Below are 10668 nucleotides of genomic sequence, written 5' to 3' on the forward strand. Positions count from 1 at the left end.
AAGAGAAGAGGGGAAGGTCAAGAAGAGAAGAAGATGAGGGATAAGGATGTGAAGGCCAAGAGGAGAAGAGGAGGAGGCAGCCCAAAAGAAGAGAGCAGAGAGAAGATGAGAGGAGGAGGATGACAAGAATAGCAAGAAGAGGAGGAGAAGACAAGAAGAGAAGGTCAAGATAAGGAAAACAAGTGGAGAAGAGTGAGGAGATGAAGAGAACTGGGTGCTCTCCAGCCCCATTCCCAGCTCTGCTCTGGCCACCCTGCCCTGCCCACACGCCTGCCCCCTGGAGCTGCTCCCAGGCCATGGGGACACCCCTGGCACCTCTGGGGCTGGGGGCTCCTTGCAGGGCCCCCCAATGCCAACAGTCACCAAGTGAAGGGGTCCTGGCCACCCCAGCTCTGCGGCCATGGGTGCCGCCTCCACCGTCCCCAGCGGCGCGGGGCTGTCCCCAGGAGCTGCCATTGACCCCTCATGGCCAGGCGTTCTCCTCCAGCCCCTCGCGGTCCAGGAGGGAGGAGGGGGCGCCCTGCAGAGCCCCCCAGGCCCTGGCGCTGCCGTTGGGGGCCCGCTGGGGCGTGGGGATGCGCGAGGGCGCCCTGTGGGGCTGCGTGTCCAGCCGGGGCTTGGCCCAGGGCCGCCGCGGGGCCGCGGGGACCCCCGGCCCGGGGCTCTCCTCCATCTCCATCAGCTCGTCCTCCCCCGCGGCCCAGTCCGTGTCGGAGCCGGGGTTCCCCGCCGGGTCCCGGTGGTTGTCCCACGAGGCCGGGAAGCAGCAGCTCTCGTCCGAGGAGCTGGAGAAGGTGGAGCGGCGCCTCGCGTCCGCCAGGCCGGGGTTGGGCGGCAGCGCGGGGCACCCGCCGTGGTTCCCGTTGCTGTTCCCGTTGTTGTTGCCGTTGTTGTTCCCGTCGCTGCTCCCGCCCCGCCGCCCCTCCTCGGCGGGCAGCCCGTGCTTGGCGAACACGTTCAGGGAGGAAGATGAGGATGACGAGGAGCAATAGGCCGAGTCAGCAGCGGCGGCGGGGGGCGCAGGGGGGGCGCTCTCCGTGTCCCCCAGCTGCTCCAGCAGCCGCGTGTTGGCCAGGAACTCCTCCTCCAGCCGCTGGAACAGCCGCTGCTCCTGCCCGGGCTCCAGCCAGCGCGGGGCCCGCAGCCGCCGCGCCAGCTCCTCGGGGTCCCCGGGGCCGGGCCGGGGATCGCGCCGCCCGCCGGGGCTCCCGGCCGGGGGGGGCTCGGCCCGTGCCCACGAGTGCTGCCCGTCGGGCCGGCGGCGGATGAGCAGCAGCGGCGCCGAGCCGCGCCCGGGGCTGCGGGAGGCGCGGGGGGAGCCCGGGGCGGGCGGGTCCGGGGGGTCCCGGCGGGCCGGGGGGCGGCGGGGGCCGCTCTGCGCCGAGGCGGCCGAGGAGTCGCTGTCACCGGAACAGCGCCGGGAGCGAGCGGGGGCGCGGGGCCTGGGGGCGGCACGGGACAGAGGGGGGAGTGAGAACACTGGTGACCCCCCAGGGCACCCCCCGATTGCAGAGACTCCATGAACCCCACATTGATACCCCCCTTTTACCCCTCCTCGTGGAATACCCCCAGTGCCCCCCATTGCACTCCCCCATTAAAATCCCCCCATTGCACCCCTCCTCATGGAGATCCCCCCATTGCACTCCCTCATTAAAATCCCCCATTGCACCCCTCCTCGTGGAACCTCACAGTGCCCCCACCCATTGCACCCCCTCCTCGTGGAACCCCCCCAGTGCCCCCCCATTGCATTCCATCATTAAGATCCCCCCATTTCACCCCTCCTCATGGAACCACCCCCATCGCACTCCCATATTGAAATCGCCCTTACACCCCTCCTGGTGGAACCCCACGGTGCCCCCACCCATTGCATTCCCCCATTGAAATCCCCCCTTGCATCCCTCCTCTGGAGCCCCCCCCCAGTGCCCCCCCATTGCACCCCTCCTCACCCAACCCTGCCCATTCTCCCCCATGGCACCCCACATTCCTTCCATTGCACCCCATTTCCCCCCTCACTGCACCCGTTCATTCTTCCCCCTTTATCCCCATTCCTCCTCACTGCAGTCCCATTCCTCACCTTAAATCCCATTTCCATCCTCACTGCACCCCCACCGAACCCCATATTCCCACTACTGAACCCCATTTCCCTTCCCCATTCCCCCTGTTCTCCCCCGTCACTGCCCATTGCTCCTGACTGCACACCCCAGAACCCCATTTCCCTCCCCACTCCGGGAGTGGGAACTCCGGGAATGGAACCCCATAGAAAATCAAAATCAAATGGGGGGCCCCCATTTCCCCCCTCCATTAAACCCCCATTGAATCCTCTCATTCTCCTGTCTCACCCCCACTGCACCCAACATTCCCTCCATTGCACCCCATTTCCCCCCCTGCACACTCCCTGCTTTGAACTCCCCCACGGCACCCCACATTCCCCCCCTGCCAATCCCATCCCACTCCATTTCACACCCCACTGCACCCCCATTTCCCCTACTGCCCCTTCATTCCATTCCCCCTTGTTCCCCACTGCACCCCAGTGAACCCCTATTGTCCCCATTGTTCCCCTCCACTGAACCCCCACAAAATCCCACAGCTTCCAATGCACCCCCCCATTTCCCCCTTGTAGCCCCGTTCCCTCCCCCTGCTGCCCCCCACTATTCCCCTCCCTTGATCCCCCATTGCTTTCCCCATTTCCCTGTCCCACTGTCCCCCCATTCCACCCCCATCACCTCCCAGTGCCCCATCGTCTGTCCCCATAGCCCCCCACCGAACCCCATTGTCATCCTCCATTTCCCCTCCCCTGCCTTCCCTAAGTGCACCCCCATTCCCCCATTCTTTCCTGCAGCACCCCCATTTCACCCCAAATTCACCCTCTGTACCACTCACCCCATTTTCCCCCATGACTTCCCCAGTGCACCCCCAATTCCCCCTCTCGTACCTCCCACTGCCCCAAATGATTCCCCCACTTGCTCCTCATTTCCCCCCACTGCCCCTAATGATTCCATTTCCCCCCCACTGTCCCCCACGATCCTCCCATTGCATCTCCCAGTTCAGCCCAGTTACCCCATTCCCCCCCAGTACCTCCCACTGTCCCCACTGTCCCCAATGTCCCCTCACTGCCCCCCCACCGCCTCCCAGCGCTTTCCCCATTACCGTCCCCGTTCCCCCATCCCCTCGGGGGGCTCAGCCCTTGCCGCGGGGTCTCGGCGCAGTTTTGGGGTCCCCCCCAGCCCCGGTGGGGCCGTACCTGGGGGTCCCCGCTGCCCGCGGCTCGGCGGGGCTCCGGGAGGGGCTGCCGGAGCAGGGGGCGGCTCCCCCCCGAGGGGGCAACCCCTCCTGCCGGGGGGGCTTCGGGGGGTCCCCCCGGGGCTGGGGGGGCGCGGCGGGCCGGGGGCGCCGGGGGACGCTGGGGCTGGAGGTGCGGGACGACGAGGAGGCGCCGGGAGCCGCTTTTTGGGGGGACATGCCGGGGGCGCGGGGCTGCGGCAGGCGGTGAGCTGGGGGGACAGAGGGGAGGAGGTCAGGGGGACAGCGCTCAGCAAGCCCTTCCTTCCCTCCCTTCCCCTTCCCTCCCATCCCCGCATCCCCATTTTCCAGCCGGGCCACTCCCGGAGGTGGTGACACCTCGGGAATTTGGGGAAAAGCCCCACTTTTGTCACTCCCCCTTCCAGCAGAATCAGTGCCCTGCGGAGCCCAGCCCCAGGGAAGGGAACCCCAGAGAAAATCAGGGAGAACCAAGGAAGGGATCCCAGGGGGAAACAGGGAACAGAACCCCACAGAAAATCAGGGAATAGAGCCCCAACAGAACAGAGCCCTGCAGAGAACCAGAGAATGGAGCCCCATGGAAAATCAGCAACAAGGTCCCAAGGAGAGCCAGGGAATGGAACACCACAGAGGATTAGGGAACAAAGCCCCACAGAGAACTAGGGACAGGGTACCCATGGAGAGTCAGAAAATAAAGCCTAGGGAGAATTTGGGAACAGAACCCATGGAGAGCCAGGGAATGGAACCCCATAGGAAATTAGGGAACAAAACCCCACAGAGAACCAGGGAGAAGAGCCCCACAGAGAACGGAGCCCCAAGGAGAATCTGGGAACAGAACCCATGGAGAGCCAGGGAATGGAACTCTATAGAAAATCAGGGAACAAAACCCCATAGAGAACCAGGGAAAGGGGCCCCAGGGGGAATCCAGGAACAGATCCCTTGGAGAGCAAGGGAATGGAACCCCATAGAAAATCAGGGAGCAAAATCCCATAGAGAACTAGGGAAAGGGGCCCCATAGAGAACCAGGGAAAGGGGCCCCATGGAGAATCCAGGAATGGAACCCATAGAGAGCCAGGGAATGGAACCCCATAGAAAATCAGGGAACGAAACCCCATAGAGAACCAGGGAAAGGGGCCCCTGGGAGAGCCAGGAAATGGAACCCCATAGAAAATTAGGGAACAAAACCCCATAAAGAACCAGGGAAAGGGGCCCCATGGAGAATCCAGGCACGGATCCCTTGTAGAGCCAGGAATGGAGCCCCCAGGAGCCAGGATCGTCCCGAGGGGGTGGCAGTGGCCGCGGGGTGACACTCACAGAGGGCAGCACAGCGACACGGGTCGTGCTTGTCCAGGTAATGCTCCAGGGTGTCCCAGCCGCCGCCAACCCGCACCATGACGTGGCTCCGCAGCACCTGCGGGCAGCGCTGTCACCTGCCGGCCCCAAAGGCCACCAAAGCCACCAAAGCCACCCTGGGACCTGGCATGGGTGGGAAACCCAGCCTGGGACCCCACACACCCTGCCCAGGAGAGGGGGAAGGAGAGGGCAGAGGGGCCCGGGGGGACAATGGGGTGTGGGGGCACAATGGGGTGAGGGGGGACAACAGGGTGAGGGGTGATAATGGGGTGAGGGGAGGGATAATGGGGTGAAGGGGAACAGCGGGATGAGGGGGACAATGACGAGAGAGGGGACAATGGGATGAGAGGGGACAATGGGGTGAGGAGGGACAATGGAGTGAGGGGTGATAATGGAGTGAGGGGGGACAATGGGATGAGAGGAGGGACAATGGGGTGAGGGGGGGACAATGGGGCAAGGGGAGGGACAATGGGATGAGAGGGGACAATGGGGTGAGAGGAGGGACAATGGGGTGAGTGGGGACAATGGGGCAAGGGGAGGGACAATGGGGAGGGGGTGGCTCTTACTCTGACGAAGATGAGCGTGTTGGAGTCGCCCACTTTGTACTTGCCCTCCGAGACCTTGACCATGGGGAACTGCGAGGGGCAGGAGCAGCAGCCCAGGATCTCCCGCACCTGCGGGCACACAGGGGAGGGGTCAGCGGGGCGGGGACTCCCTGCTGTAGGGTCAGCGGGGCCCAGAACCCCCCTATAGGGCCGGTGGGGCACAGACCCCCGTTACAGAGCTGCTGGGGCACACACCCCATTATGGGGCAAGCAGGGCATAGACCCTGGCAAGGTGGGCATAGAAACCCCCCTATAGGGTCAGTGGGGCACAGACCCCCTGGTATAGGATCAGTAGGTACAGACCCACTGTTATAGGGCCAGTGAGAAAGAGTTATAGGGCTGGTGGGCATAGAAACCCCCCTATAGGGCCGGTGGGGTGCACACCCTCCAGTTATAGGGCAGGTGGGCACAGATGTCCCCCTATAGGGTCAGTGAGCACAAACCCTGTCATAGGGCTAGTGAGGCATGGACCCTCCACTATAGGGCCAGTGGCCATAAAAACCCCCCTATAGGGTCAGTAGGGCACAGATCCCCTGTTATAGGATCAGTAGGTACAGACCCCCTGCTATAGGGCCAGTGGGGCACAGTTATAGGGCTGGTGGGCACAGAACCCCCACTATAGGGTCAGTGGGGCACAAACCCCGTTATAGGGTGGTGAGGCATGGACCCTCCACTATAGGGCTGGTGGGCACAGGAACCTTGCTACAGGGTCAGTGGGGCACAGACCCCCCTGTAGGGTCAGTGTGGATCCCCGCTATAGGGGCAGCCCCTCGGATGGGCACACATGGAGGGCTCTGTGCCCCCCACACTCCGTGGGGAGCACTGGGGGGGCAGCGGGGCCGGGGTCTCCTCCCATGCCGGGCACCCCCGGGCACAGCTCTCCTCATTCGGGGTCCACACGCACAAACATCCCCCACCCCACTGATGCTGAACCGCGGGGGATTCACCCCCAGATCCCCCAGAAATGGGGCAGGACCCACAGAAATGGGGTGAATCCCGGGGGGTTTGCCTCCCTCCAAACGCGAGGGTGTGGCACGGGCGGGTTTGGGGGCCGGGCAGGGCACCCCGGGCTGTGGGGCTGTGGGGCTGTGGGCAGTGCCAGCTGCCGCCTCTATCCCCGGCCTGACGTCAGGGATTAACCGGGAGCCGCGGGGGACGCGGGGACGCGGCCGATCCTGCCCCGCCCGGGCTGCGGGGGGGACGCGGCGCCGCCGAGCCCCCAAATTTGGGGTTTCTTCCATAATTCCGTGATTTCGGGGGGTGTTCATACAGCGGGGAGAGGAAGGAAGGATGTGGCCACTCCGGTTCCCATCCGGGTGACACGGATGGGGGAAACCGGGGAAACTGAGTCACGGAGCGGGGGGGGTGCAGTGAGGAGGGGTCGTGACCCTGCGGTCACCCCTGGGGGGCACCTGGGGACAGGCGGGCCGGGTCCTGCCCCGCCAGGCTCCTCCCCGGCGCTGGCGCTGCCCATAAAAGCCGATGGATGGCGAGGAATTACGCAGCCCGGAAAAATGCAGAGCCCGGCCAGGGGGGCTTGGGGGGGCGGCAGCCATGGGGGAGCCCCCCCGGTGGAGCCCTGGGCGGATTGGGGGGGTCAGGATGCTCCTTAATGAGGGACTTAATGAGGAATTGGGGTTTCAATTAAAAAAAGGCTTAGGCAGGCAGCGGAGGGCTGAGCCCCCCTGTCCCCCCCGGGTTAATCCGCTGCTCACCCGCGGGACGGATCCCGCACCCGCCTCTAATCCGGCCTGAGCCCCCGCACCCCCTCCTGACACCCCAAACTGGGGCTGCCGTGTCCCCATGTCCCTCCCTGGGGTGGCACCGCTGTGGGTCACCCCTGGCGGGGAGCAGGTGGCGCAGGTGGCACCGGTGTGTGTGTCCCCGCTGTGACTGCGGGCACAGGCACCGGGACAGAGTCAGGAGGCCCCACGGGAGCCGCGGTGCGTGGGGAGGAGCTGCCGTAGCCATGGAGAGCTGGGGTGGGTGGGTGGGTGCGTGGGTGGAGCACATCCTGTGGAGCGCAGGGTGGGCAGGGGGACCTGCCACGGGTCACAGGGACAGGTAGAACCTCGCCCGGACCACTGAGTGCACTTTGGACGGGCAGGAAGGACTTCTGGGGTCACAGGGACAGGTGGGACCTGCCAGGGTCCAGAGGATGCCCCGCTGGGGGAACAGGGGGAGCTCACATGGATCATGGAGCATCTCATGGGGAACACAGACAGGACAGCGAGGGGCCACAGAGACAGACATGGGGCCAAAGAGATGGGTGGGACCCTCCATGGACCCTGCTGGGTGCACAGAGACAGGTGGGACCTCCTGGTGGCCACAGAGTGACCACTGGGTGGACAGGGAGAACATCCCACTGACCACAGAGAGGTGGGATCTCCTAGTGACCATAAAATGACCATTGGGTGGACAGAGAGGGCCATAGACAGGTGGGAGCTCCTAGTGACCACTGGGTGGACAGAGACGTTCTCCCACAGGCCATAGAGGGGTGGGACCTCGTAGTGACCATAGAATGACCACTGGGTGGACAGAGAGGCTCTCCCATGGGCCATAGATAGATGGGCCCTTCTAGAGACCACAGAGTGACCATTGGATGGACAGAGAGGTTCTCCCACAGGCCATAGACAGGTGGGACCTCCTAATGACCACAGAATGACCACTGGGTGGACAGAGAGGTTCCTCCATGGGCCATAGACAGATGGGCCCTTCTAGTGACCATAGAATGACCACTGGGTGGACAGAGAGGTTCTCCTAGGGCCATAGAGAAGTGGGACCTCCAAGTGACCACCGGGTGGACAAAGAGGTTCTCCTATGGGCCATAGACAGGTGGGACCTCCTGGTAACCACAGAATGACCACTGGGTGGACGGAGAGGTTCTCCCATGGGCCATAGACAGGTGGGACCTCCAAGTGACCACTGTGTGGACAGAGAGGACCTCCCAGCAGCCAGAGGGCACCCTGTTGGGCGGACAGAGAGGAGCTCCATGAAGCACAGAGCTCCCTGCTGGGTGGCTGGGCAGGAGCTCCCCCGAGCACCGTGCGAGGCCCGGCCTGGGCGGCCGCAGGGCCCTCACCCAGGCGCAGGGCTCGGCGGGCAGCGCGTGTCTCACCAGCTCGTCCAGGTTCCGCAGGTCGCACAGGGCCACGGGCCGGGCCCGGCTGGGGAAGGCGCCCGCCCGCGGCTCCCGGCTCTCCCGGCGCGCGCCCGGCGCCCCCTCCGCCATTTGGTCCCTCATCTCCTCCTCGATCTCCTCCTCCATCTGGATCAGCATGGGGGCCAGCATGCCGAACTTGGAGCCCCTCCTGGCCACCTCCAGCAGGCACAGCACAAAGTTCTTCTCGTTCTTCTTCAGCACCAGGTCATTGGTCTCGAACATGAGCACGTCCTGGATGCCCAGGTCCTGCCGGCACCACTGGATGAAGTTGGAGACGTTGTCCCTGGCGATGAAGGAGCCGGGCACCACGTTCTTGGCCTGGAACACCACCTCGTTCCGGGGCACGCGCATGCGGGCGGCCGCCTCGGGGTGCCGCTCCTGGAAGTCCAGCGCGGTGCGGTTGACGTTGTTGGCGTGGCGGCACAGGTGACAGCCGGTCTCCAGGCTCTCCAGGAAGGTGTCCACCTGGATGTCCAGGTCGTAGAGGGTGTTGAACCACTCGGCCAGGTCCTCCTTCATGGCCTCCAGGTACTCCTCGCTGGAGCGGAACGGGCGGATGCTCTTGGAGGCGGCCGACTGGATGTGGCTGGGGTCGGCCATGGCCAGGTGCCTGCGGGGGACAACGGGGGCTGTCATGGGCAGGAACCCCCCAAAGCCCCCCCAAACCACCCACCAACCTCGGTGACCCCTCTGTGCCTCAGTTTCCCCCACACGTTACCACCACCACTGCCACCTCTACCCCTGCGTGATCCCTGCCAGGACCTGCAGCCCCCTCCACTCCCTGTCCCTCCACCCCGTGTGTCCTCCCCCACAGCCCATGTCCCCTCCCCTCATGTCCCCCCACCATGTGTGCCCCCATTCCCCACTCCGTGTCACCTCATCCTGTGACCCCCTCCAGGTTAATGAGTCCCTTGTCACCCATGCCACCCTTGGGGGGCTGTGGCACAGAGGGGACATCCCTCCCCAACCCCGCCCTAAAAGCTGCCCAGTCATGGTGGGTGTCCTCACCATGGTGTCCCCACCCTGGAGCAGGTGACATCCCGAGGGATGGCAGTGCCAGGGGCAGGGAGCTCCCCCTTTACCCTGGTGGGGTTCAACCCCGAGGGGCTGCAGGGGGTGGGGGATTGGGGCATTGGGGTTTTGGGGGATTGGGGTCCCAGCACTCAGCCATGGGGTGGGGGCTGCCCCTCGGGGAGACCCCCGGCTGTCCCTGCCCTGGGTGGGGGTACAAGAGGCAGGGATGGCGCAGCAGGGGGGGGTCACCCTGACCTCCACTGCCACCCCCAGCCCAGCCCCACACCCCTGGAGGGGGGTCCTGCCCCTGGGGTGTCCCTGATGCCCAGGGGGTGTCCCCTACCTTCGGAGGGGTGTCCCTGTGGGGAGGGTCCCCTCACCTGGGCGGGGGGGGGGGGGTGGCACTGCTGCCCTCGGGGATGGGGGGACCCTGTTGGGGGGTGGTCTCCATCCCTCCAGAGTGGGGGATCCTCTCGGGGGGTGTCCCTGTCCCTCGGGAGGGGGTGTCCTTGTCGGGGGTGTCCTTCCTGAGGGGATGGGGGGTCCCTGCCCCCGGGGGGGGGGCTGTCTCTGCCGGGGGGGTCCCTACCCTGGGAGGGGGGGTGTCCGTGCTCGGGGGTGTCGGTACCGGGGGTCCCCCTGTCCCTTGGGGGCCGTCTGTCCATCCCGGGGGTGTCTGTCCCGGGGTGGGGGGGTCCCTCTCGCCGCCGGGCTCCCCATTGCGGGCCGATCCAGCGGGGGCGGCGGGAGGGGCTCGGCACCTGCGGGGCCACGGGGAGGGGACGCAGGGCCCGGGGCCTCCCGCCCACCCCCCCGGCCACACTCACCGCCGCCGCTCCGCGCTCCGCTACGGCCGGGCCGGGCCCGCTCCCCGCGCCGGGCCGGGCCGCGGCTCCCAGCGCCGGGGGGGCCCCGCCGCGGCCCCCGCCGCCATCGGCCGCCCGCAGCGGCCCGGGGGGAGCCGGGGGGGCCCGGGGGGCGCCCAACGAGGCTCGGCCGCCGCAGCCCCGCGGAGCCGCCGCCGCCGCCGCCGCCGCCGCGCCCCGGCCGGGAAGTTGGAGGCGGCCCAGAAAGGGCCGGGACGGGGGCGGCGGCGGCGGCGGGCGGGGACGGGAGCGGGAGCGGGGGGGACACGGACACGGGGAGGGGGGCACGGGGACATGGCCTGAGGGGGGACACGGACACGGGCGGGGGGCAGCACAGACAGACACGGGGGGGGGGCACGGGCGCGATTTAGGGGGACACGGGAGGGGCACATAGGGGGTGACACATAGC

General features: G+C 66.2%; 2 protein-coding genes across 2 annotated transcripts; both read right to left on the reverse strand.

The window, feature by feature from the left end:
• Positions 1-407: 407 nt before the first annotated feature.
• On the reverse strand, positions 408-10284 carry GAS2L1 (growth arrest specific 2 like 1). Its single transcript, XM_054288686.1, has 6 exons — positions 10221-10284; positions 8299-8989; positions 5178-5285; positions 4573-4669; positions 3242-3491; positions 408-1442 (listed from the first exon to the last, which is right to left on the reverse strand). Exons 2-6 carry the CDS (start codon positions 8977-8979, stop codon positions 464-466), a joined length of 2115 nt encoding a protein of 704 aa, XP_054144661.1. The 5' UTR covers positions 8980-8989; positions 10221-10284; the 3' UTR covers positions 408-463.
• LOC128945319 (proline-rich protein HaeIII subfamily 1-like) lies at positions 9770-10665 on the reverse strand. Its single transcript, XM_054289045.1, has 4 exons — positions 10650-10665; positions 10217-10558; positions 10022-10154; positions 9770-9920 (listed from the first exon to the last, which is right to left on the reverse strand). The coding sequence occupies exons 1-4, from the start codon at positions 10663-10665 to the stop codon at positions 9770-9772; spliced, it is 642 nt and encodes a 213-aa protein (XP_054145020.1).
• Between the last annotated feature and the right edge of the window lie 3 nt (positions 10666-10668).

This window comes from Melozone crissalis, unplaced genomic scaffold (assembly GCF_028551555.1).
Source record: "Melozone crissalis strain CALT ecotype California unplaced genomic scaffold, PUWL_Pcris_2 ptg000063l_1, whole genome shotgun sequence".
Lineage (NCBI taxonomy): Eukaryota > Metazoa > Chordata > Aves > Passeriformes > Passerellidae > Melozone > Melozone crissalis.